The 27555-nt window shown below is 41.8% G+C and overlaps 1 protein-coding gene across 5 annotated transcripts in view; it reads left to right on the top strand.

The window, feature by feature from the left end:
• Window positions 1-27555, top strand: part of AGAP1 (ArfGAP with GTPase domain, ankyrin repeat and PH domain 1) — a 230236-nt gene that overhangs the window by 58139 nt on the left and 144542 nt on the right. For 4 of the 5 annotated variants that reach the window (XM_057389906.1, XM_057389904.1, XM_057389902.1 and 1 more), the window contains exons 7-9: window positions 11895-12022; window positions 18474-18629; window positions 23449-23541. In XM_057389906.1, coding sequence (XP_057245889.1) covers window positions 11895-12022; window positions 18474-18629; window positions 23449-23541 — 377 coding nt within the window. The remainder of the gene's footprint in view (window positions 1-11894; window positions 12023-18473; window positions 18630-23448; window positions 23542-27555) is intronic. The other variant, XM_057389903.1, reaches the window with a different exon arrangement.

The raw sequence follows: 27555 nt of genomic DNA, 5'->3' as shown, positions 1-27555 counted from the left end.
AATCTCTCAGCCCCATTCCCGCAGATGGCACGTTCAAGTCAGAAATCAGATTTCACGTTCTTGTAGGAAGGTCCCATGTTAATTAGTAGGAGGAAATGATCCAATATCTGAAATTTATATAACATTTCAGAAATGAGCTCTATGAATTGAGCACTACCTGGTGAAACAGGTGTGAAGAAGCCTTCATCCTGCTTAGCATCAGTGGGATTGGGTTGGAAAACGGATCCAAATCCTTGGGTTTGTATTTTCTTACTAAACCAAGTTTCCCACTTTACACGTTACAGATTTTTTTTTCTGTTGTCCCCAAGGATTTACAATATCTCTGTGCAGTTCCCCATGTGCTTGTTGGCTGTCCAGTGTCACTGCCATGCTGTTTTTTGCCAATTTTTCGTGAAAATTGCTGCAACTTTGCAGGCTTTGGGGACTTTGTATTGCTCCATCAATTTTCTTCACAACTGTGAAGGAAAAAAGAGATCTTCCAGTGGTTAATCTGCATCCATTTTTCTCATTTTTTGGAATTAAATGATGGGATGAGGAGCTGTAGTCCAGGCATTTMAGGAGCACAGTAATTAGTACAGAGGAGTCGATTTAATGCCAGTAAAAGTTCCAGGGAGGTTTTGATTTTAGCTGTGCTGTGTCATTCAGTGGGTGACTTGTAGAAAGCTGTCATCTCTGCAGAACTTTTTGTGTGACTTTTAATTTTATAGCGGTAATTTTATGGCACTTCCTTTAAGTCTTAATTTGAAGTGTATGCAGTGAGGCAGGTTACTTTACAGCTAGAGTTGCTGATTTTATGGAAGAGGGTGACAGCTGTTAAACTTTTTGGAGAGTACAATAAATGCAAGGCCTTGTTCAACATACACAAATTTTTCATTAAATGGCAACAAGAATGTTGATATATCTCATCAAAATGTAAAAAAAATCAGGTTTTCAGTACTGACAATTCAGAATTAATCCAGTAAAGTCATATTCTTTAATGCAGACTGCTGGGGCAGGAAAYAAGGTGGTTGTTTGGGGGTAAATTGTCTTTTTTTTTTTCTTTTTTTTTGTAGTAGACCTTGAGAGTAAGAGGCAAAATTAGTCTGTTTGATGGACTCATGTGTGTTGTGCTTGGGAGATAAAGTGTTACAAGCACATTTGTGAAGTGTCTGGCAGGCAAGTAGGAATAGTTTTCACTTGAAAACAGAAATGAAAAATTCCGGAAGGAGGGGGAAGTTTAAAAATTCTTTATTTTTCACATATCTGAGTTTTTCAGTGGAGATACCAGGAAAAGCAGGACAGAAATAAGTAATAAATATTGCCAGAACATTCAGCAGAAGCTGAAAAGAGCAGTGACAAGTTCTGTGATTCTTTTGGAGCCAAGTGGTCTGAACAGGAAACTGATGGCACAGCASGGCTGCTAACAGGGCTCCGTCACAGGGTGTGTTGGAAGGGGAGGATTTACTAACAAATAAACTGAAATACTGCTTGATGATACCTGCTGAGGATTCTTTAGTGACTGCAAAATGATGCTGTAGTGGAACTGACCACAGGGAAAGGCCAAGAAGGGCTTCAGCAGAGCATGACCTCCACAAAGTGCCATTTATATTTGCTTTATTGCAGCAACGACCTTGCTTCCTTGTGTTTTATTTCTAAGTGTTCTGTCTAAACTGTGTTTCGTTTGCTGCATTTTTGGGGATGTTCTGCCTTGCCCAGAATCTCTTTGTCTCTGTTCCTACTGCTGTGCTCTTTGTTGTGCTTGTATGATTATGGTTTGATAATTTAATCTTTTTCTTCTTCTTAATTTTACTCAGTCGTAACTTTTTCTTCTTATTTTTTTATTGATGAATCATAAAACCCATTCACCTGCCTTACCTCATGTTCTATACAACTTCTCCATACCAGAGGGCAGTGTGAAATGTCTAAAGTTTGATATTTATTTTTTATTTATCYTCAATAAATCCTCCCTTGCTCATTGGTTTGAACTGTCCTTTGTGGATTTCTCTTTAAATTTGCTAGTGGAAAATGACTTTGCTGGCTTAATATTGATGAGTGGAAGATTAAGAGCTAACCCAGGAGATGTGTTGTCTGAAGACTGAAAGGGAAGGGAAAATGCCCTTTCTGTAACTTCATTCTGTTCTGGGTGTGTTTAGGAACATTTATTAAAGAGAAAATCCCGCTCTTCCCCCTTATAATGAAGAGATGCTTTTGTCTGAACTATCAAACACTTAAAACCGGTGTAATAAACATAATCCTTTTGTAACCTTCTCTGTTGTGTAACAAACACATTTTCAACATCAAAGTTGATGATTAGCATAGCTGGTTCTTCAAAAGCCATTTCCTAAACGCATTGCAAATCGTTGCCTTTCAGCTAATCCGTATGCATATGCAAATCCCATTGAGCTGTTTGCTTCGCTGGGATTAGCATTGTGGACTCAGCCTTTAAAAGCCTCCCTGGATGCGTGGGGGTGGTGTTTAGGAAGGCACAGTGTTGGCATTCGCCTCAGAATTCCTACAAAGCAGCAAATTTTCAGTTTATAAGATGTGGTTTTTCTTCCTCGTTCTCTGTGGAGAATCTTGAATTGTATGTAATTAATTTTGAAGTTGAGGTTTGATGTTGATGTTGGTGAGGTGGTGGAGTCCCTGGTGCTGCACAAGGCAACTTGTGCCTGCTAAAGCAGCAACTGTTGCCTCTTTCCTCTTGGAAGAAAAAGCGCTTGCACCGATTGTGTTGTGTGATTTTTGTCAAATGTTAGTGCAAAGTGAGTTTTGGCCGTAAGCTCCTCATTTTATTTCAGTTTTTACAGGGATGGTGTTGGCCTGGTTGTTGGCCGGCCTTAAAAATCTTTGTCAGTCTTAAGGGTGTTGGTGGCAGGGGAGCCCCAAGTCAGGGTGTTGGGCAGGATAGCTGGGGGCATCAGGACATCCCAAATCCTTTGCTAAGGTTAGAAATATCCCTTGAAGTTYGTTGTTCTGTTTATATGGTTACTTTCATGATGCTAAGATTCCTGGGGTACTGCAGTCTTTAACATAGGCAGTTGTTCCTTGCGTCAAACTCTTCATTTTATTTTCTTTTTTTATCTTCATTTTTGTTTTGGCTGATTTATAGCCCTTGACTGAAAGTTTCCTGCCACTTTCAAAACTTCTAAATTAAATTTTTGAATAAAATTTAACTCCGATAGAAGACATCTTTTTGGAGCACATTTGTCATCTATGTCAAGTGCATTCCTTCAGGAGCCTCTGTGGCATTCTGGTTTATAACCTTTAGTTCAAGATAAAAATTATTATAAACCAGCTACAAGACTAAAAAATGAATAGATTTGTTGATAAACGCGTTTGAATGTATATTTCTTGTGGTTTCAGTACAAAATCCTGCTGTGTCAGGCACCTRCAGTGTCTCACCTTTGGAAAGGTGGCTTTCAGTGCCACAGAACCAATTTTAAATTAAGGCAGAGGTTTGTTTTCCTTCGAGCTCTATCTGCACTTAATGAAGGGACATTATTGGCAGATGCTGAAGAAATATTTTTTTCCATAGAAAATTAGATTTTGGGCATAAAACTTGTTAATGTTAATAAAGACAGGTCTCAAGTCAGATATGCAAACTCCAGGAGATGGAGTGCTGCTGGAAACACTTGTGCTAGTGCTACTTTTGTGTGAAAAAAGCCCCTGCGAGGAGTAAATCAGCTGGAGTTGAGCACATGCACAATCCTCTCACTCCCATCATTTATGCCGGTCCTGATGGCTGATGCACTCGCTTGTGTCTTAGGCCTGGTAATTTACAGTCTCCCAGAAAGGTATGTTTAGATTTAAGCTGTGCAATAGTGTAACTAATGAGAAATGGAGGGAATTTATAGCACTSGGTGATTGATTGGCCAAGTACCTCGACATTAATTGAAATCTGAGGACTCCCAGCTGTCTTTCAGTTAAAAAAAAATTAAAATTAAAAAATAAGGGATAAAGAGTCTTTTTGGACAAGTGAAACTATTGCTTTGTAGTATGTTGGAAGTGCTTCTCATGTTTTTGGAGAAGGTGGTTGKGATGAAAAGGTGGGATCCCCTAATAAATGGAAGTTGTGTTCCCTAATCATCTCCAGGCACTGATTGATGTGCACCTATGGCAGTGTCACTTAGTTCCTTCTACAATTTCACGGTGACTTCAGTTGTCTTTCCTTGGGATTTTGGCCCTGATTCCATATGGAAACTTGGCTGTAGAGTCAGCACTTTGTGCTGCTCTCTCGTTTARCAGAGAGGCACTCAGGCCCAACTGTTGTGTGACAAATTATCTGGATAAATACTTGGCATTAATCTCTCACTTAATAACGCTGTTTAACCGGTCATCTCCACAGAGAGCACACAGCTCTCTCCTCTGCTGTCATCCTGTAAATGCACCATTCTTGCTGGAGCTTAGTCTTGTGAAAATGTCTAAATTTTCCCATTAAGTGCTTAAAAAGTAATAAAACTAAAGCCATTAGCCTTCACTCGTCAGATCTGTATCAAGAGAAATATTCTTGGGCGCCATAAATCTGATCAAGTGTTCGACATTTATATCATTCGACTTCATTCTCTGGAAATGGACCTTTGAAGGTAAATTGCATTAAGTAGGGCAGTTTAAATTTTTAATACAATCTTATTGTAACTGTTAGCAAATGATTAAAGTGCAAAGGGGGGGCTTATGTGTTTTGGGAGATTTATGTGAAATGCTCTATGATGCTTCTGCTCTGGYAGGGAACTTCTTTTGTGACAGCTGAATGTGCATAAAGCCACAAACCCAAAGGATTTTTAGCCTTTAGTGGTGGAGGAGAYGACTTCCTATCTGCTGCTGGATTTGAGGAGGGTGTTTGGGGAGCAGGATTTATTCCACCCACACAGAAGCAGTGATGTTGGTAACACAAAGCTTAACTGTGTTTCCAGCAGGCATCTGTGTGCCTGAGAGGTGAATWTTGATGGCTCAGTGGGCAACGAGTTCATGGGCTAAGGTGGTTTATTTAATCTTACTTAGATCTCTTTTGAGGGAGATTCTCCTTTAAAGTACCAGAGCATTCTGCARCTTGATTTTGATMGTGAACAATGCAGGTAAGTTGTGCTTCAAGAGCAGTGATGTGTTTGGGCACCTTTTGGATGTTGGTGTAGTAAACCTGATAGCTCTTTTTTTTGAGAATACTCACATTTTGAGGAATAAGGTCCGTGATTCATGTGAAAAAGTTATATTTGTTTCAATTAGTAGGTGAATATAACCTTTTTTTTAGATATTCCATGAGTGATGGCCCTTGTTTTGGAACCAGCTGTGCCCTGTTTGGATGTAGCTGTGTGATCTCCAGGTGTGGTTGCACCTCTGGCTTCAGAATTTACTAAACAATTGCAAGTAATTTTTGCAGATTGTTGTTTGGTTGTTTTTTTTAATAAATCATTGATTATTCAGGCTTGCTGTTGAACTGTTCCTTCAAATTGAGTTGATAGAAATGTCTGGATGAGGCTTGAGTTAAGTTGAATTTTGTTTAGTAAATGGGCATAAGTCTATTCCTTGCTAGAGGGAGGGATGCTTCTGAGATGCACCAATATAACCAGCCACTTTTTATCACTTTGTATGATTTTCTGTACTCTTTTAGTGAGCTCAGTGGGTGTGCATGAATCTTCAGAAAGCAGAAATGTTCTCTATAAAAGCARTAATTTGACAGTGTACCCCAAAATGGGTTTTCCTTGAAGCTGCTTCAAAATGTAAGTTTGAATTTACTTGCCAAGGTGGTAAGATCCTTAGGCATCATATAATTTTCTGTTATTTAAATCTATGTTTTGATATGATTGAACAGTGATTCTATGTTTTGACATAGAGTGAAGTGCATACAATGATACTATCCTTAAGAGTTTTATTCGTAAGGGGTAATTTACAACCCAGTTGCTTCCTTTATGGAGATTTTACAAACACTCAATTTGACAACGTTTGACCTTTTTTCTTCTGACTTTTTTTTTATCCTTTGTATTTAAAATCATACCATTGTGTGGGATCTAACAGGATTTATGACTTCATTCTGTCCTCATGGAAAGATCAGCAGAACTCCATGATGTGCTGGTGAGGTAAATCCATGTGCAGAAATCTTTACCTGTGTGTCTGGCACAGTGTTTGCCTTAAATCCTCAAGCCATRTGCTTCTGCTTGCAGCGCAGTTCAAGAAAACACAGGTTTATTTTAAAATTCCTTCAGATGCCAGATTCTTTCCAGTGGATTTATTGRTGTATTTGCTTACCTAGTCTTGGAAAGTGCTGATTTGCATGGGAGTTGGGAATAAGTGATGTGCAGTGTTAATTATAGTTACCTGTGGAGGAAAAAAAAATATGTTGGCATTGATTAAAGATATTTAATACTGAGTGTGATTTATAGATGTACTTTCATATCTTGTAAGACAAGAAGAGTTGTTTTTGAGAGCCAGAGCTGAAATATGTATTTCAATGAAAGTATCACCAAAAGTGCCAGTAAGGTKTAGGATGGAAATTATTTTTGAAGCAGAATTGTATTAAAACCAACTAATTGTTAACTATAAACACTAGCCCATCGTAGCTGAACTTGATTATGAGCTGTGGTGATAGTGAAAAAGTTTTCTTGGTATAAAATTTCTGTGTTCTTACATGTATTTTTTATTTATTTGTATTACAAAATAGCTTGATAGTTCTTGGAAACAATCTCTATCTRAGGAGTTGAAAAGCTGTATATTTGGCCGTCCAAACAATTCTTTTCATTCTAAAATTAACATGAGTAGCCTTGACTTTGTTCCATCCTGAAAGYAGCTGTTCATTACAGTCAGCTTTTAAATTCCTCAAAGAGTGCAACTCGATACTTTTYCAGATCCCTGCCAACCCAAACCATTCTGGGATTCTGTGATGACCCTGTTTTAGTCAGGTAACRAAGAAAGCAGGTATCATGTCTGGGTGTGTTAAAATTGCTTTAAGAAGAAGATTTGTTAAGCGAGCACTTTGTCCCCTGGAACTTCTGCTTCCTTCCTGGAACTTTTCATTGCTTGCACTACAGATTTCTGTATTTTTGGTCAGTTTGACTTTCCTTTTCTGGTCATGCTATAAAGTGAGATGGAGGTTTCTYCCAGCAAGTTCCACCATAGGCTGTCAGAGCATGGAGTGGGTTTGTGTTCAGTGGAAGCAAGAACTCTCCAGGTGTGACTTCACAGCATACTGTTTGTTCAGGGCAAATTAACTTCAGCCATTTCTGGCTGCCTGTGACCAGGAATTAGCTGGATAAATTACTATTTCCCAGCCCCAACATTAGAACTGTTCAGCACTCATTTCTCTATTACACCTGCCATGTAAGATGCCAAGCTCTCCATTTAAACAGAGAAGTATAAAGGTTGTTTAGCCTAGAAAATGGATTGAATTTAAAATAACAGGCACAATKGCTTAATAGTGACTACTGACATTAATGTTTCCCATTTGGAAACATTTGTGGTTAGGGCTAGCTCTGGTAGTTATTACTGCCTCTCCTACAATATGTAATTGTGAAATAAATTTATTTTTATTGAATTCTTACTTACACCGTAAACGTGGAATATTAAGCCAAAAGGCAGCTGCTGTAAAAATGTAAGTTGCTATATATCTTAACTTCCACTTGCATTTTTAGGTWAAAAGAAATATCTGTGTAACTCACAGTTTTGCATTGCTTTTTTTCCCTCCAGTAGTTAAGCAGGTATTCATGAGCGTTTATCCTTTCTGTTGTTTCTCAGTTAGCCATGGGCATGCCAGSTTTAACTGAAAGCCATTTTCTGTCTGTCAGTGGAAGAAAATGTCCTGCATTCCCATCTTTTGCRCAAAGTGGCAGATTTTAACCAAACCTGGTGTTTACTTGTACTAGGAYACACAGATGAGATGAATGGTCTTACACAGGTTTTTATGAAAAACGGATTTAGATTGAAATTAGTCGTAATTGGAGAAGAGTGTCTGCATCTCCTAAATGTGCAGCACTCCTGTGATAACTGAGAAGAGAAATAGCTCCAGATGTTATGGATATTGTATGCCTGAAGTCTTCCCTTTTAATATTCCAAGCCTTCCTTGGTCAAAGCAAAGGAACTATATTCATTGCCTTTTAGGAATGAAAAGTGATCAGATTGTTGATGCCTTTGGATGTTTTCCAGGGTCCATCTTAGGAGCAGGGAGAGCTCAGGTCTCAGCCTAGATGAGGTTTCCCTCAACTCATCTCTTAGGCACTGCAGAGGTACCTTTTGTGTTTCCATTTTTCTGAGCTGTGGAGCCAGATGAGACTCTTACCTTGTGCCTTGAACTTCTCCTAGGGAGTATCCCCCCCCCAGGTCTCTGCATTTCTTCTTTTTTTTTTGTCCTTGTCCTTGGATGGAGCTGCACTAATGAGGTCGGAGAGCCCCAGCTGCCCCCACCAGATCTGCTCAAGGAGGAGCTGACGTGTGAACAGCCCTTTGAACCAGGGCAAGACAACTCTGTCAGTGCAGTTCCTGTGGCAACAGCATTCCTAATGGGSATGAGCTCCCAAACGGAGCACAGAGAGGAGTGGGTTCATTATGGAGCTCTGGGCTTCGAGGAGAGGAGGTGCCCTTTTGAGGGAATTCAGCGCTCTGCTTGTCAGCCCTGAGAGCAGAACGGGAGGGCTCTGCTTGGGGAAAATGAGTGTACGGTCACTTGTTTCCATGTGCAAAYGCAAACCGGGGTGGTTTGCACAGAGATCTGCTGAGCTGGAGTGTGGAAACATCGATGTGCAGCTCCGAGGCTGCCGGAGCGCTGAGCGCTCCTGAAAACCATCCAGGCAGGGAGTGAGCCTGAGATGCTGAGGAATGAGTGGGTTTTGACTAACAAAAAGTAGCRTTTCAGATGAAAGTGGCAGGGGGTGGGAAGGTTAATTTTGTTGTGGTGCGCTAGGTCAGGCATGGAAGGAGAGGCATTCAAGCCAGGAGCTTTCCCTCCCATCTTGGAGTGGGACTTTCACATGCTTTTAATTATCAATGCCTTAAAGCAAAATACAGATCTCAGTCATTCTGGCTCGTGGAATTCAATTTAAATGTATTAAAAATAGGCATCAGTCTCCCCCCAAGACCAAATATTTGCTAAATATCCATTCTTCTTGTTTGCAGCTCTTAAGTATCCGTGGCATATYCCTGTTTATGTGCAGAAGAGTTCTTGACTTTGCACATAAACTTTGTTTAGCTTTTCATACTACTGAGGTATTACAATAAAATCTGTCCTAAATTGATGGCTTAGTTGAGTATGTAAAACTACAGACAAYTGATTTTTAAAAATAGTTTAAATGCTTGTCGCTATCTGGATTATTGTTAATATCTGACATAGATTAGGTCCGTATTTATCTGTTTTAGAAATATTTTTTAGAGAGTGTTAAATTTAAATGCTGTTCAGAAGCAGCTTTGGAATGAGATAAAACCTGAAAGCTTGGGGCAAAAATATTTCTGCTTTCTTGCTATTTCTGCTATTCATTTTGTAGAACATAATTGTTCTAGTGGTGTGAGGAGCTAAGAAATTTGAGGTGAAGGACAGTCTATTTTGACCTCACCTGTGTCCAGCATGAAAAGGATGTGGAGTTGCTGGAGCAAGTCCAGAAGGGGTCATGGAGATKCACCAAAGGATGGAGCTCCTCTGCTCTGGAGCCRGGCTGGRAGAGCTGGGAGTGCTCACCTGGAGAGGAGAAGGCTCCAGGGAGAGCTCAGAGCCCCTTGCAGKGCTTAAAGGGGCTCCAGGAGAGCTGGAGRGGGACTGGGGACAAGGGATGGAGGGACAGGACACRGGGAATGGCTTTCCATTGCCAGACGGCTGGGATGGATGGTATATTGGGAAGGAATTGTTCCCTGGGAGGGTGGGGAGGCCCTGGAACATGTTGCCCACAGAAGCCGTGGCTGCCCCTGGATCCCTGGAAGTGTTCCCAGGCTGGGTTGGACGGGGCTTGGAGCAACCTGGTACTTTGCTTGCGTTTGAGTCGGTGAGTTYAGGCTGTCTTGGGGTTCTTTCCCTGTGCCTTCCACTTCCTTGGCCAGACTGTGTTGATGTGATGCCACCAACACCCCTGTATTCACATGGAAGGGAAGAGGTAAATATTTTCCTTGGMTAATTATCTCTTGTGTGAGAGCAGGAGCTTCTGCAGACAAGGTAGTTTTCATTCATGTGTGGTTTTTATTCAGTTTTGGTCTTAATTTAGGTCTTTACCACATACAATGAAGACAAATCCACGTGCATATGTTAAAATCTGACCTTTGGTTTGCTCTCTTCACTCGCTAATGTGGTTTAAAATATTTTAATATATGGCTTCCTGAGCTCCAGATCAATAACCCAATGGGTCTGAAATGACAGAGTGCTACGATATTCCCCTTTAATTTAAACATGATTAGCTGATGAAGGTTATGATCAATATGCTAGGGGAAGATAAATTAATTGATATCATCCTTTCAGGATGATAAGAGGCCTATTGGAGGTGGGATGTAACTAATGAAGCTGCTTCTTCATATATATGAGCCATTTTTTATACAATGTATTCTCACTAAATCATGGTTATGCCATCATTCATTTACATGAAAAACATAAGMCACCGACCAGTTTGTTATTAAAATTGCATTCATTTGAGAAGAAACTATGCTTGTACTATTCCTGCCTGTGCTATAAGGTAGTAAGGAAGAATAATCCTGGAATTTACATAATTATCTTTTTGTGTTTTCTGAACAAGACAGATTGGATTCTGTGGGCTTAAGTACAAGTTTTGGGGAATTTTTTAAGGAGATGCCAGTAATTGTTCTGGTTTTGGTGGAGTTCAAGTGACTGCAGACTCCTTGGCACAAGTTTCATGAAGTGCTTCCCTTCAGGAAGGAAACTGTAAGCAAGGAAGCTAAATTTAGTTAGCTTTTTTTTTTATTAGCCACTACACAATTATCTGCTTCTAAAGACTGAAGTTTTGATTGGGTTTTAATTTGTGACTCAAAAGATAGCAACGAATTTTGATTTTATGTATTTATGGCATAAAAACAGCTCTTTCTGAAGGCTTTAGTTGAATAGCAGCACGATCTCAAATTCCAGTGTGTGATGGGATGAATTTGTAAAATAATTTGACTTGTTTAAATTGAAAAATTGKAGGAGAGGTTTGGAAGTTGCTACATTTCACACTGGTTCTGTTTGATTTTTTTCTATTATGGGTCTGCCAGGCTATGTATAGAGATGTTAATGACTCTGATTCCTGTATCCATTTGATAAATGCTGCTTTTCCATCCATGCTGAAGAAAATGTCTTAATAAATTGCAAAACAAWTTAGGCATTTTTCCAGCTGTGCTGCTGCTGCTAAGGAATAAAAGCTAAAGTTAGAAATCATGATACAGTTTCTTTCCGTAAAGAATTTGACTGGGATGTGGTGTGTGGCACCACCAATCCAGGTATTCATTTTGTGTCAGGGACTCTTKATCAGTTCTAATGTTCCAATTTTCACTTATTGTGGGTTCCAAAACTGGTTGTCCTGCTGCAGTGGCTGCTAATTAAGGAAAGTCCATCTTATTCCTTGGCATCAGAGCCGAGGAGGGGAACATTCCAGAGAAGAATGGACAATGTTTGCTACCTTAAGCATTGTCAGTGTGGTGTTATAAACATCAGGAGGACTTGTTACAGAATTCCTGGTATTGCTTTTTGTACCCCTTCCTTTTCCCTGGGTCCTCTGGTGCTCACCAGGTGGAGGGAGGGTTCTGGGGCCGTGTCCTGCATGTGGAGAACCGAGCTGGAGTCTCACCTGGAGTCTCACCTGGAGCATCATGGAAACCCAGCACCCTTCATCTTCCCTGTAATACACTCAATTTTTGGAGCAGGCTTTGGCAGTGAAGCCCCCTGTTTGTGTCTCGTTCATTCTGTTTTCCCATCATTCCCCACATGTGCTCTGCCTTACCTGCCTGGATGTTTTGTTTTCCTTTAGTTGCCCAGAAGATCGTTTCTACCAAGAAGAAACAGCAGCTCTCAATTGGACCCTGCAAATCTCTACCCAACTCTCCGAGCCACTCCTCCGTGTGTTCTGCCCAGGTTTCTGCCGTACATATCAGCCAGGTACAGAAAAAATAAATGCTTGAAAAAGGAACTGATAAGCTGCTTTTCATCTGATGTATTTCATGCCATTTCAAGTGCTCTTTGCCGCTTGAGAGGTAGTTGCCATTTTTTTTATGCTGTCAGTGATGAGTTTGAAACAATATTTGACTTTCTTTTCAGATTGGCTTGACTTCATTTCAAGAACAAAATAGTAAAGCAATTTGGCTTTAAAGCCATCCTGATTGATAGCCAGCAGCCTGCAGGTCTGAGTTAGACCAATGATGATAGTTGCAGGATTTACTGTGCTGTGGTTTAACATGCCCTCACTGTGTTTTTGGTGGTTAGGCTCACTCAGCTGGGCTAAACTGGTGTATCCCAGTAGTTAGAGTGCTGGAATTTTACACTTGATGGTATTTTTAGAAACATATGGTTAATACTGAAATTTTCTGACTTGCACAAGTTTTACCCACGTGTGTTACACACACCYCTGTGTTTCCCCTGCGATGCCCTTCCTCAGTGTCCTTGTTTTCTAGTGTCAAGTGATAATCTCTGGGCAATGCCCACAGTTGGGATGGATATAAGCTCAACAATACCAGACACCCACAGCCGTTCTGCTGTGGTTTTCAGTCTAAACTCAACAGCATGMCAGTGTCTTCTAAAGTTATTTTGCAGTCTTGAGCCACCCACTTGAGGATTTATTTTGACTATGGACCTTTATCCCACACAGAGTGCCTTACAATGATTAATTTCTGCCCCTGGGTTAGAACCCTGATGATGCAGGTACCGGTGTAGCCTTAAAGTTCTTTGCTCTGGGTTATTCTGCTTCAAGCTGAGTTCTGATACAACCTCAGACCCTGACTGTGGTTTTTGTTGGTGAGCCCAAAGAGAATGCTGAAGTTCAGAGCCCCCTTTCTCAAGCAGGTGCTGAGTGAGGTGCATTGCTCTTCAGAAGGATCCTGGCACCTTCTGCTGAAGTACAAGGTCTCACATTATGTGACATGGGCCAGGTTTCCTCAGCTGCTCTCTGACACATTCATGGCCAGAAGCACTTGGAACTTGTCCTCTCTGTGAAGGCATTTCTTGTTAATGAAGCTTTTCTTGTTAATGAAGTGTTTTTTGATGAAGGATATCARGTATCTGGGGCCTCACCAGTTTCCTACCCAACTCTAGTTTGAAGGTCAACAGCAAACACCAAATTCTAGACCAGTACATCACCTATGCAGCAAACTTCTTGCCAGCAATGAGAACTGTTTGGGAAAATCAAGGCGAGGTAGCTTTTGTGAGAAGGCTCCCTAGATTCTGTTTCAATAAAAATGAAATAATGTTCTTTACTGCCTTTGCCAGGTGTCATAATTACCTAAAGGGGCAATTGCATCACCAGTCAAAGRTGTCTCTCTTCTAAGACTGATGTCATGCCTAAAAGTAGAGGCCAGAAATCTGTTTCATGTCGTATCTCCTTTGTGCTACACTTAAAGGCAGTATGACCTTGTTTAAGGGAAGGAAGCTRAATCCTTATCCTAGACTTAAAAGAACTTTGCAACTGCAATTCCAAGTTTAAGATGATCTGGGGCAAGATTTGCCATCTCTGATCTTGGCTGGAAGACTGGCTGGTGTCTTGCCCTTTGGAACATCTCTCTTGGCGTAATGATGTTTCTCTGAAGATTTCCTCCATGAATCAAACCCGTTAGCATTGCAGTGCCCTGCCACTTGCATTCTCCACAGGAGCAGAGGCCTTCAGAGGCAGTGGTTACACACAGCACTTCAGATAAAGTCGGATATTGTTCCATCTCTGGTTGGATCATCCTGGGGATCGAACTCCTGCAAACTCTCCAGATGACTCTGCAGTCAAAAGCTTAGGCTTTAGAGAAAGGAAAAAAGAAGTATCAAGTGCCACCTTACCCAAGCTAGTCCTTAGCATAGTTTGGGGGGAATTCTAAGCTTTAACACCATCCAGKGCTTCTGTAGTTTCAGTTTGCCAGGTTGAACAGGGCTTGAAGCAATCTGGTATAGTGGAAGGTGTTCCTGCCCATGGCAAGGAGTTGGAATGAGATCAGCCTTAAAATTTCTTCCACCCAAACCATTCTGGGATTCTGTGAAAGGCTTGTGTGTGTGTATGTGTTTAGGTGCTTCTCTACCCTGATGTCCAGAAGTCCAAGGTGGTGAATGCCTCGGTAAGGTCCCCTTCCAGAAAATGCTGTCAGGAGTATCTTTAATTGCATATTTCCAGATAGCTGTTCTACCCAGTAAGGTGCTTCCTATTCCAAAGACAAAATCCACTTGTCTTTGTAGTAGACACTGCTTAATTTTTCTTCTGACTTTGTTTTTAATGTGTACATCAGTGAAGATGAGGGTTTTCTTTGAAAACCCTTGATACCCAGAGTCAACAAACCTTTGCAGTACTTCAGGTACCTCTGTTGGCTTTTGGGGCAGCACAGAGTGCATGCAAAGGATTTTATTCTCAAATCCAGGGATTATCATTCATGRCCATGATGGACAGAACTATTGTATACTCTGTCAACAAGAGGGATGCTGCAACATCAGTTATATTCTGCCTGATGCATTCAGGTATTCCAGTCACAGCTCACTGTCTGGCTTTTTGGAACACTTCAAGAGCTAGACTGAGTTGTTTAGAGGGGAAGAAGTGTTGTTCAATGGATTGAGGGCCTCCTCTTATTTACCACAGGGCATCTTGGAATAGGTCTTTAATTTACTTTTTTCAAGTACAGACCGGTCACTGCTGTGTCTGTGTGCTCTGCATGTCTATCCCACCTTTCATTCTCCTATCCCTTGACAGTTTTCCTAGGCATGATATGCTTGTAGACCATGCTAAATTTTAAGTAGCATGAGTTCCCTTTTCACCCACAAAACCCCACAGACATTCCTTTTCCCTAAATTCATCCCTGTGCTAGAGGAGTTGCTTGTTTTTCRCACCTGACATGTCAGGAAGGCATTTTGCAGATATTAACTTAGAAGAATAGTGCCAATATTTTAATTTTATTTTAATTTTTAACAGCTGTTGAAAGTGGAGATCATCTGTCTCCAAAACCCATGAGGCTGCTCAGGTGGACCCCAGCTTTGGTTCTTGGTGCCTCCTRTGTGGGGGCTGCATAACCTGCTGAGTTACCTGGAGCTGGGCCTGGCTTTGAGGCTGCACTGCTGTAAAACCAGCTGGAAAACCCTTTGGCACAGCAGTTCCTGTGAAAAACTCCAGGCCTCTTCCCAGACACACTGATGATGTGCAGATTCCAGCCAGGAATCCCCAGCAGTGTGAGCCTACTTGTGAAGTACAGTTTTGAACATAAAGGTGGAAATATTGTTTTACCAGTGACTGTAATTCCTGCAAATCTGCAGTCTGCTTGTGTTTTCACACTTGCTGGCTTCCCAGGAATTCAGCTGTTATGCTTTGCTGTGAGAGGGGATTGAAATAGCACCATGTTTCCATGGCTGCCTGGTCTATGTGTGTTCCACTGTGACAGAGTGACCTTAGACACCCTTGGGTGAAGAAATTTTCCTTAATATCCATTCTGAGTCTATGGTGCAACTTGAGGCCATTTCCTCTCATCCTGTCCCTTAATTCCTGGGAGCAGAACCCAGCCCTCATGTGGCTGTCCCCTCCTGTCARGGARTTGTGCAGAGCCAGAAGGTCCCTCCTGAGCYGTCTTTTCTCCAGGCTGAGCCCCTTTCCCAGCTCCCTCTGCCCCAGCCCCRTTCCCTTCCCTGGACATGCTCCAGCTCCTCTGTGTCCATACATCTGGGCTGCAGTGCTGAGAGTTGTGTTTCCTGGTCACCAGTGTCATTCTCCCTGGAGATTTACATTATTTCTGGGAAAAGTGGGAGCTTTAACATCTCCTATGAAGCTGCAACTCAGGTGTGGCTGCCACAAAAGCTTGTTCCTTACTACCTCTTGCAAATCTGTAGTGATGCATTATTTCTATTTGCACTGTGCCTCCATTCTGTTTTTRCTACAACATGATTGTCTAAATATGTAAATTAAACTATTGAAAGCAAAGTGCATTCAACCTGATCATCCATTATTTTATTGTATGTGAGACCTGATTATGGATAAGCACTTAATAGCAGGAAACAATTATCTAATTTATCACAGGGGCCATTTGGGGTGCAGTGTTCTGTTGTAATATTTTGGACACTTGCCCAGAGAAGGGACTACTTTGCTTAACTTAGCTGCTCCTTCAGCTTTTTGGAAWTTTTTTTGCTCCTTCTGCTTTTTGCCTCCTTTTTTTGGCAAATCAAATTTGCCACATATATAGTTTTTAAGTAATGTAATATTTATCTAGAGCTGACATTTTAAATTCCTCCCTGTGAGGGTGCTGGGCCCTGGCACAGCATGCYCTGAGAAGCTGTGGYTRCTCCTGGATCCCTGGAAATGTCCAAGGCCAGGCTGGATGGGGCTTGGAGCAATCTGGGATAGTGGAAACATGGAATTAGATCATCCTTCCAACCCAAACCAGTCTGTGATTTTTTTAATATGGTTTCCAAGTGTTTCTCTGGTTGTGTTTTCCATTGTTCCAACCAGTGGCTTATTTTGAAACCACCTCAGAATTTTATTTACAAAGTTTGAAATCCAGCGAGGGTTGGTGTGTGAAGAGAGAAACATTGCCTGCAGGACTTCTTTTATAGAAACTCTCTGTGTGTCTTTGGGGAATGGAATATCCAACAGGTTTGTGTTTTCCTTTAGGAGTTACTCACTCCTGGAAAATAAATCACTTAGAAATACAGGCGACAGCTGCAAAACGTGTAAAATGCTGCTATAAAATGATGAAGGATTTAAAAGGTAAAATTTTAGGGAATCCTTCATGTTCTTCACCTGAGAAATAGGCTCCTAGGGTATAAATCGGTTAATTTCAGTTAAAAAAACCCAAGGTTTTCATGCCACCTTTCTCATCTGTGACACAGYCAGTGGTTTGGGAACAAGGTGCCACAGTGAGAGGAAAAGCACATGTGGGGTGATTGAGGCCACTTCTTCCCAGGTTGTCCTGCTCATCTCTCCTGCATTACCATTCTCCATTAGGACACTAAAAATAATCATTTCAGTTGTGTTACTTCATCTCCTTTATTTTATACTTCATCTCCTTTATTTTATGCACATCTCTGAATTCTGCTGCTCTTCCTCTGGCTCTTGAAAGTGTTGTAGGAAATTTCTCTTCAGCCCCGCTGTTGCTTTCAGTGACCTCACCTCTGATTCCGTGATTTGTAAAAGCGACAAGAATCAGAAGAGAACTTGGAACGCTAGGAGAGACGTCTGCTGTGGGGTGTAAGGGGTTGTTTCCTACTTTTCCATCCTGACTGGCTGCACCGTGAGGTCCTGATCCCCAAGGAACATGGGGGAAGTTCTGTCAGGCATCTTTCTYCTCAGGAATTCTGGAAATACCCTCTTAACACATTTCCTCACTTTCTCTAGGAAACTTGACTGCTTTAAAGATGGATTTTCTCCATTCTGTGTGCATCCCAAAAATTTTTCCCCCCAAAAGCTTTATGTGAGTTGTTGTCCAGCSCCTTCAGCCACTGCTGAGCTTTCCATCCTCAGCAGGCAGAATTTTCCCTGTTGTCCTGCCCCATCCCCCATCACATGGAGCATCTTCTCCTTTAATGGTGTTTTTGTACTCATTCACGATATGTGTATTAAGTCCTTTTAAAGCAAAAATGAGACTTTGTTCTTAATCACCTTTTTGTYCTTTCCATTCTGTCTGGTTTAATCGCCTTCCTGCTTTTAGGAATTTGTTCCCTCTGTTCATTTATTGTTCTATGGGTTCACTCTGTTTTTTTTCAGGACTATGATGTAACATCAGGAGTTTTGAATAAATTGGAATATCTTACTTACAAGTTTTGTATCTTTGTGCCAGTGACTTCAGCAAAGTCCTGTGCAGTGCCAGGAGTTGGACTTGATTATTCTTGTGGGTCCCTTGCAGCTCAGGAGATTCTGTGATGCTTGGAATGTGGTGGGATTTATCCAACCCCATAGCAGCCATTTTACAATGCTGAATTATTTTTATTTTCTTGATCAGCTCTCAGTGATCTGGTGTCTCCAGACTAGGCTTAGGTCCAGCTGTGCAGCTCCCTGGGTATTTTCTCTTAGGTTAGAATTTAGTTTAGTAGTTAGGAAGTAGAAATCCAGGTTTTAAAGATTTTCCCCAATGTTTTGCATATTCGTACACTAGAAAACAAATGAACCTGCTGATACCCAGYTAAGGTTATACTGTGTAGAATGAAAATGTGTCTGCTGTATAAACAGAGCTAGCTAAGTATTCAAAAAATAATGGCAGGGGAGATGTTTAAAGGCTTGGAATAGAAATGTGTGGAGAAGTGGCAGTAGGGCAGCCCTGCTGAGTCCCTGAGCCCTGGCTGCTGTTTTGCATAAATACGGAGTAAATCAGGAGTAAATAAGATACAGCTGTGGATTGTCATTTCTTGAAAGCAGTGTACCACTGTTTAAAACTCACTTTAATCCTTGCAGACCAGTAATGGAGGAGGGAGTTTAAGTGATTATTCCTCCTCTGTCCCATCAACTCCAAGCACCAGCCAGAAGGAGCTGCGGATTGATGTTCCTCCCACTGCCAACACACCAACTCCTGTCCGTAAACAGTCCAAGCGCCGATCCAACCTCTTCACGGTGAGTGAGCCAGGGGATGCTCTGGTGCTGTGGTGTGCAGGGTACTGTGGGGACAGCCTGAGCTTCAGCCCTCTGCAGCTRGGCTGCTCTGAGCCACACAGGAGTGGTGAGATGGATCTGTGGACTTCAAACAAAAACATCTCGGGTGTGTCATTGGGTGGYTCTGTCTGAGGCTTAAAMAGGAGCACTTYTCCTAGGAAGACAGGTTGAGAGAYTTGAGGTTGTTCAGCCTGGAGAAGAGAAGGCTCCAGGGAAACCTTAGAGCCCCTTCCAGTGCCTAAAGGGGGTCCAGGAGAGCTGGAGAGGGACTTTGGACAARGGATAGAGTGATGGGACTGCYAGAGGGCAGGGATGGATGGGATACTGGGAAGGAATTCCTCTGTATGAGGGTGGTGAGGCCCTGGCACAGGGTGCMCAGAGAAGCTGTGGCTGCTCTGGATCCTTGGAATTGTTCCAGGCCTAATTGGACAGGGCTTGGAGCACCCTGGGACAGTGGAAGGTGTCCTTGCCTGTGGCAGGATGTGGGATGGGCTTTAAGCCTTTAAGATCCCTCCCAAACCATTCTGTAACTACCCAATGTTGCTTTTATTGCTATACAGAATCAGATCACCTGTTCCTTCTCCAGGTTTAAAAAAGATGATGGAGATGAAAATAACTTCATTTCTTTCCAAACCATCTGGTTTTTGCTTCATTGAGAGGCAAAAAACCACCCCCAAACCAAATAGCTGGCTGGTACAATATGACAGGTCTTTGTTATGCAGAAGTAGTTTGGGAGATGCTAGTGAAGCCTTGCRTGATGATTTCCTTGGTTTAGCCCTCTTGCTGAAAGTTCTGGGATCGTGTTGCAGGTGTAATTGTGGTTTGTAAGCAGTTTTTTGACTGTTAACACACTTCAGAGCAAACTCAGAATCCCTGTGGGCTCTCATGTAACTCCCTCGGGGGTTGTAGCTACATGTTAGTTGTGTTTGGGAACCCACAACTTCCCTGTCAACAGGAAGAATTGATGTATTTTATTCCTGGAGTGATGTCATGCTCCCTTCCCTCATATAAACTCGAGGAATCCATTTCCTTATACTCTGGATGAAATCTGAGCTCTCCACCTTCAGCAAGTAGGAAGTTTTGTGTCTGTTTTGGAGCTCTGAGTGACAGCACAGAGCTTCAGGGACCCTGTGTCCATCCCAACAGCATATTTGGATTTAAACCCAAATCTCCCACTCCTACAAAGGAGAGGAAATCACACATTTGTGATTGGATGCAAATGTGTAAATGGAAACCAATTAAATGAGTGGTCTGAGAAGAAGTATCCCAACTTTGACACTAATCTTTTTTTTATAGCAAATATTTGATAGCAATTGTGCAGATTTCTTCCTGTTGGTGGGAATACTCCAGAGTTCGGTGGGAATACTCTGGAGTTCCCAACCCCACTAGATGTCAGTGTCAGCCCAGGAACCACCAGCAATCAGAGCTCTGGAAGCAGAGCTGGGATGCCACTGCATCCCTGAAAACATCGCCGCCCATGTCTGGACTGAAGGATGTGCGAGGTGTTGACATCTGGGAAACTGGGGATGTTTCAATTTGGAGCAACTGTAAATTTGAGAGAGGGAGGAGAGAAAAATAGACCCATCTACAGTCACAGGAAAGGTTTGAGAAGAATGTTAAATCAGCTATAAACAAATAGACTAAGGCTCTGGTTTGTGATAATTAGTGAGAAGCATATTTATGTGAGGGTGTTGATACTTGTCTTAATGTCTGCTAAGTGGAAAAAATAATAGTAATTTGACTTTGCAGAATTAGTTGTGTCTTTTAAGATATGTGTGGAGTGGGATTGTTTAATGAGTTGTCCTGTAATCCATGTCCTGAAGTGTTTAACTAACCCATGTTTTGTGCCATATCATCCAAGTTATAAACTGGAATTATTTAATTGAGTAAATAGATGTCCAGTATTTTCTGTGTAGTTATGAACAGAATGTGTAATTTAAATATTTTAATGTTTAGCTCTGGGTTTCTTGCTTTGCTTCTCTTCCTATTTGCTTATTCCTTTATCTCTCACAGAATCAGATATCTTTCTGTATAATAATTGCAAGTCACCCCTTGTTATCTAGCACAGGTAATCTGTTTGGTGAGCTTTAGATCTTCTGTTGTTGGAAGAAAACTGGGCTAAGTAGAAAACACTCGATTTTTCTTGATTACAGTTTTTGAGTTGGAATAGGGTTGAGAATTTTAAACATGTTCATATTCAGTGCATTAAATGCAGCATATGATCTTCTGGACTTTGGCTGTTAATGTTTGTTGGAAAGCTGTTGTTGTAGCAGCTGATTTTCTACTTTGGTGATAAAAATCKATGAAATATTAGCAGAAGGGTTAATGTCCTTTGTTTTGGGCAGTGTGATACCAGGGACCACCAATAATTGTGTATAGGGCAGGTGAGGATTTAAAATTCATCCATGAGGTCCATCGAGCAAGGAACTGATTCTGTGATCCCACATGGGGTGAGGGAATCGCTGACATGAAAGGTGCATCTCCTTTCTCATATTCAGGTTTACCTGTCTTACAGATTGACAGGATTGCAAGAGAGTTTTTCAAACTTGAAGTGAGCCCTCAGTCTCAGTATGTACTGTTAGAGACGAGTGTTCTTACTTTTGGGGTGCTCTGCATTGCTGGTCTGGGTCTGGTTGTGCCCTGAATCAGATGTGACAGCTTGGGGCAAGTTTTACATGGATTAAATCTGTGAGTGACTTCCAGYGCAAAGGGGAAATCACTCCCATGATGATCGTGCAGGTGGTTTAATTTTTCCAGACTTTTTCTGGTTTGCTGGCACTTAGTTTTAAATAGAACCATTTAATGTGTAGCTGTACCATCAGAAAAAGTCATGGGAAGTGTTGCTGCTGTGTGGCTTGGAGTGGATTTTTTTTCTGCTGTAGGATATGAGACATATTGTGTGTGTCATAGGTACAAAAGCATAAAAGATCAGATCTCTTTCAGTGCACAATTTATCTTTATAAATAGCAGCGCGTGCTAAGAATCTYCTCTGGAAAACATTAGGGATTTTGTGATTATATGCAGCTGGAAGAGAATTTGCCTAACAGAAATCCCTACATTTCTGTACTTTYGGTATTTAACCATGTTTTGCACGTAGGTATTTCCCTTCCATGTGCAGTGTGTGATTTCCAGATGCGATTACTTTTAGGGAATGGTGCTGATTTAAAACCAGAAATGAAAAACAGTGCATAGATATTCAGCCTACATTTCAGAGGCAGGGTCTTTTCTCTAAAAAACCAGTCAGATAAAAAAGAAACATTCAAGTTGACAACTCCCCTCCCAAGGATTTGGGCACCTTCACTGAGTTTCTTTACAATGTCACTTTTGGGCGCTTTACGCCATTGAAGCTTTGTTTTGCCATGTATTCTTGGGAAGTGGCACTTTCAGAGTCAGAAATCTGTCTTGAAGGACGGGGAACAATAGTTATCCTGCACACTGGATTTCATCCCTCCCACTTGTTTTGCTTGCTTTCATTTATTCTTTGTTTAATTCCCCGGCACGTCATTCCATTGCCCCGAACCATAGTAACTGGTGATAGGAGCCCGTTCCCGGCGGAGCGGCCGCGGCAGCACGGGATCCCCGCTGGGTAAATGTGTTACTTAGAATGCTGTTACTTGGAGTCCTCCTCACTGGCTTCCCTCCCTCCCCTTCCCTCCTCTCAGGCCCGAAGGCAGCTGCTCCGGGGGTTTGTTCTTCTTTGCACCCCTTTGTGGAATGGGGAAAACRGGCATTAGCGATCCACGATCCCGATTGTCCTCCTGATTCTGGTGTTYCGAGCGTCTCTTTCCGCTGAAAATGCGGAGCAGGCTCTGACGTYGCCCCTGTTTTCATTAACTCCCCATTGTGGCGCCGGACACCACAAATGGGTTCCCTTCATACATCATCGCCGAGTTGAAAAGCACATGAAAATGTTTTCCCATTTTCGATATTGTGTGAGTAATGTTCCCATTGGAAAGTAATGGAGTGAAGTTGTCACTTGTCAGTTCAGTTATTAAGGAGGATGACTCTCAGGTCTTCTTTTTGTAATAAAATAAATCTGTCAAAATCATTGCGCTCGTGCGTTCTGTCGCAATAACKGGCTGCAATCTGAATAACTTCTTCAAATTCCCATATAACTTGATAAAGTCATGAAGTGAGCGCTGTGACCTTACTCTTGCAGCAGTTCCAGCCTTAGAGAAAGCCAGGATAAAGCAATTCAGGTTTTAGACATTGGTTAAATTGTCCTCATGCTASTTTTTCCACATTGTGTTCAGATAACTTTTTCCACCAGCAGTCATCAGCTTTTCTTGCAGTTTCAACTTCCTACCCATCCCGAAGCAGAAAAAAAAAAAAATAAAGTCCATATAGTCAAAACCAGCATTAAAGAGTTGAATTTCTAAATAGTTGAGGACATATCTAAGAACCACACTGGTGTGAATTAAATGTATGCATGGRTATACTACATTTTTTTAATGAGGAGATGGCACCTTCATTCCTCTTTGGAGCTACTATTGGAAACTTCAGAAATGTGTCCTCTGATGTTCTGGATCTTTAGACAGTGAAACTGTAACTCTCTAAACCCAAATGCATTTCAAACTAGTGAATGGTTGAAATTTATGGGTGGTGGATGGGAAATTTATTCYGATTTTAGGATGGTTGTGTACTTGTGTAGATTTAACTCGCATCTTTCGAGCCTATATTTACATGCCAAATTATTTTTTAATTGCCTGGTAAAGAAGGCAAATAAAAGCATCCTCTGTGTGCATTTAATGGAGCACAAACTTTTCTTTTCGCTCTGCAGTCTCGGAAAGGGAGTGACCCAGACAAAGAGAAGAAGGTCCTGGAGAGCAGAACAGACAGCATTGGAAGCGGCCGCGCAATCCCAATTAAACAGGTAATGCCGAAATAGTTGTATTTTTTTCTTCCCTGCTTTCCATAGTTGGGAGACACACCTCGGCTCCTCGGCACTGCGGTGGCGGGGCCYGCGCGCCGAGCGGCGTTTGATGTGCGCCGGTGATGAATGTGGAAGTCACTCACTTGACATCAATTAGGAGAGGTTCCTATGTGTATTAAAATAGGATCATTAGAATAAGAAGAGGGAAAATGTGACAACAGGCCTAATGAAGTGCAGTCTGCCGGCCTGCATATGGAGCGGGTTTCTAGGCTGTGCTGGCTTCAAAGCTGCCTTTGTAGAGGGGGCTTTGATTGGGCCGAGTGCTGCCAGGCGCAGGGTAAATCAGATCGCTCGACAAGAGCCCCTTGTGATCGCAGGAATAGCCTGATGTGGCCCTAATTTGCTACCACAGACGGACATCTGAACACAGTTTCAGGCTGCTCCGTAACAACGAGGCAATTAGTTGTGATAATCATGGCCGGTGTGTCAGCTGCGCGCTCTTGTTTGTAATTTGCTAATGAAGGAATTGTAACTTTGATTAGGTTCAGTTTCATTTAGACCTTATTATATAAGAGAACGTTTACAGCTGTAATGTGTGGCCTTAATTAAACTTTCTCATTACACAACAGGACTTGAAGCCGAGGATTTGTTTTGGTCTGTTTTACTAGCCTAGATGCACTTTCATTAGCCTGGAAACTCGATGCTAAATTGTAGCTGGGAACTCTCCTTTGAAAAGCAAAAGCAATGCCAGTGTTGGATGGGAAGCGTTTGGGGAATGATGATTTTCTTTCTCAAATGAAATGGCACTGAACCCGTGTGGCTGAGATCTCATTCCCATGGAATGCTKCTCACACAATTTCTGTGTTAGTGATTGCAAGTGTTTACTCATGTGTGAGTTGCCTTGMTAGAGATAAGCTCCCTTTCTTTTCCACTTATTTTCTTTCCAGTTGTTTTGATGCCTTTCCTGCCCTCCAGARGCTCACTTGCCTCTCCTAATCTTCCCTCAGTCCATGCCTTATCTTGCCAGGTAGCCCTGGGTGTCCTGTGTGGAGCTGGGTTTACATATTTTGGGGTGTTTTGTGTTTTTCCTCTGTTTCCAGATGCGAGGAGGAGATGATTTTGTACCCTTAACTATTAGCAGTGATTTTCCTTCTTAAAGTCATTCTAAAAGACCTTATGGGGCCATCAGGCAGCAAAAATGCTGCCGTGTGTGAATCTCGAGTAGGCAAATTTTAATCATGCTGCAATCCAGAAGAGCAGTTTGAAAGCAGAGGAGCTGAGTATTTGGCWCTGCATTCAGGGGAGGAGATTCCAGGCATTTAAAGCAAGCTACAGTTTCATTTTCCTACAGCTTTTGTATGGTACAGGATGGGTTAGACCRGCTGCAGTCCTTTTGGGTAATGCTAATTAAACAAAAGTGCAGCTGAGAATGTAAAACTGAGATGTGCCAATATTTATTCCAGGCATATGGACTGTTTTTTCCTAAAATGCTGTTGTATGGAATTAATTTGATTAAAAATACACATCTAGGAAGAGTACTGTAAGGTAAACATTGTGAGTGTGATTGTGCTAGAGTGTGTGTAACAAAATATCCCCTACAATCTCTGGAATTTTTRTATGGAAAAAATTCTCCTTGCAGCCCTGCTTGTGTACCAAATATGACCAATCTTTTGGGAATGTGTCCTTCTTGTTATTAATCCCAATTATGATAATTTCGTTTTCTTACATACAAGCAATCACCTACAAACCCTTGATGTGTGTCCTCAGCAGATCCATCCTATTCATCGGGATTTGGGGTGGGAGTTGGGTGGTGTGCAGTGCTGTAGGGTGGCTGCTCCCAGTGGGATTTCACATCTCACTGAGATTTTGGAGATCTGATCAGTAAAGGTGGCTCCACCTTCAATTGCTGATASAGCCCTGTTCTTGGAGGGCCTGACAGCTGCCGGGTACTCAGACCTCTCTCTGAGGCAGTAGAAATTCCTGCTAAGAAAGTCTGGTGTCTTTTATTTCATGCCTTAACTGGGAAGAARACAGAGGGATGTGAAAGGGAACTTCTTGACCTAAAAATTTTAGTGCTACTGTTCTTGTTCAGATGAGAAATCCCTCCCATTGTGATGTGTTCTGTGGCAAATGGAATCGCAGAATCATTATGGTTGGAAAAGCCCTCTAAGATAACAAAGTTCAAAGTTTAGGCAAGCACTGCCAAGGCCACCACTAGCCCATGTCCCCAAGTGCCACATCCRCATGGATTTTAAAGGGATGAGGATTCCACCACTGCCCTGGGCAGTCTGTACCAATGGCTGACTGCCCTTTCTGTGAAGAAWTTTTTCTTATRTACAATCTGAATCTCCCCTGCTGCAACTTGAGCCTGTTTATTCTTGTTCTGTCTCTTGTTGCTTGGGATATTTGAGAATAAAAAGAGAAATCAGGTTTCAGAAAGCTGAATACAGATTACAGCATTGCCAGAATTGCTATGGGAGGATGAAACTCAGCAACAAAAAACTCCACCAAAAAAAGCCCCAAACAAACAACAAAACCAAACCAAACACCCCCCAAACAAGTGATAAAATCTCCAACCAAAACAAGTTCCTTGGAGGATGAAAATGTTCTGGTTTTGAGGAAAAAAAAATGGGATCTCTCCCAGCACTATGAAAGAATTGTTGATGATTCTGTCCCAACTTTCTGGGACCCAGGTTCTGATCTGCACAGCTGCYAGTGGGTTTTGCTTAGAAGAAGCCAAGAGTTGCAACCTGCTCCTGCATTCCTGTTCTTGGTCCCTGAATCCTTATGAATTTAAAGGAAATCCCTGRGAGTTTGGTAGAGTTTGGATGGAGCCCTGAGCGACCTGGTCTAGGGGAAGATGTCCCTGCCCATGAAAGAGAAAGCACCTCACTCCTTCAGGGCTTTATCCTTAACTCACAGCAGCCTGGTCAAAAAGAGKTAATGTTCTTATTCTCTGTGTCCTTTCTATGTGGTAAAGCTGATTTTTCACTGCAGTGCTAAATACAGTTTTATTGGGCTRAGCCATATAAAACTGTCCTGACAACCCTTCCTGCTCTCAGCAGAAACCCAAAATGTAGGCAGTGAAAAGCAGGCATGTTTTTAAAGGATGGCTGCTCACTCCTGCCGAAATACTCCAGGTGAGTGAAATTTTGGGAAGGCMAATTTCCCAGGGAGGTATCAATACCTTGTACATGCACAGCCATATGAGCATGCCTGAAATCCKGGACTTTCAGCAGCTGCTGAGAACTGGCAACATCAGTATTTTTCTAAAATGATAAAAAATTTCACTTGTGTGCTCTTGAAATATCTTGTGCAAACAAAATGGAGTCAGAAAAAGTCTTGAAYAATATTGGCTCCAAGTGCAAATCTGTTAAAAGTTCTGTACTCCTGAGAAAGCGGTGCTTAAACTAAGAATATTGAAGCTATTTGCTGTAGCACTGCTAATAGTACTCTTAAAATGAGTGGCTTGCTCTTGTTGGAGAATCCTCCCTTCAAATCCATTTATTCTGGAAAAAAAAGACTTGTTCCTGGTAGCTTGAGTGAATATTTTGAAGAATATTTTGGAGCTCACATTGAGCTGTACAGTTCAGGGGAATTKCTTTTCTAGAATGGAGAGGTTTTGTAGCGTTTTGGGAAAATTACTTTGGCTTTTGTAGGTTTGGGAAATCTTTTATCAGTAGGGTATATTCAAATTTAAAAAAAAATGCACACAACAAGAAAAATAAAAGCAAGAAGCTCAGCTCAGCGGTGAGGGGGCTTGTCATGTATTAATTTTTCATTGCTGTGGAGAATTGTACATACATAATCACTTGATTGCAGTGGGAGTTAGCGAGCTCCTATGGTGTCATTTGCATAAATCTTGTTAAGTCAATGGCAGTTAATGAAGTACAAATGAGCCTGGAGAAGGTGACATGCAAATCGTGGGTGGCAGATGGGAGGTCTGTTTTTGGGATGGCAGCTGTGTGCTCTTTCTTTTTTTTTTTAATTTTTATTATTTTTTTCCTCTGTCCT

The sequence above is a fragment of the Malurus melanocephalus genome, unplaced genomic scaffold (assembly GCF_030028575.1).
Source record: "Malurus melanocephalus ecotype Western Australia unplaced genomic scaffold, MMel_1.1 scaffold_20, whole genome shotgun sequence".
Lineage (NCBI taxonomy): Eukaryota > Metazoa > Chordata > Aves > Passeriformes > Maluridae > Malurus > Malurus melanocephalus.
Note: the sequence above shows the minus strand (reverse complement) of the source record. Positions and strands in the feature narration are given on the sequence as shown.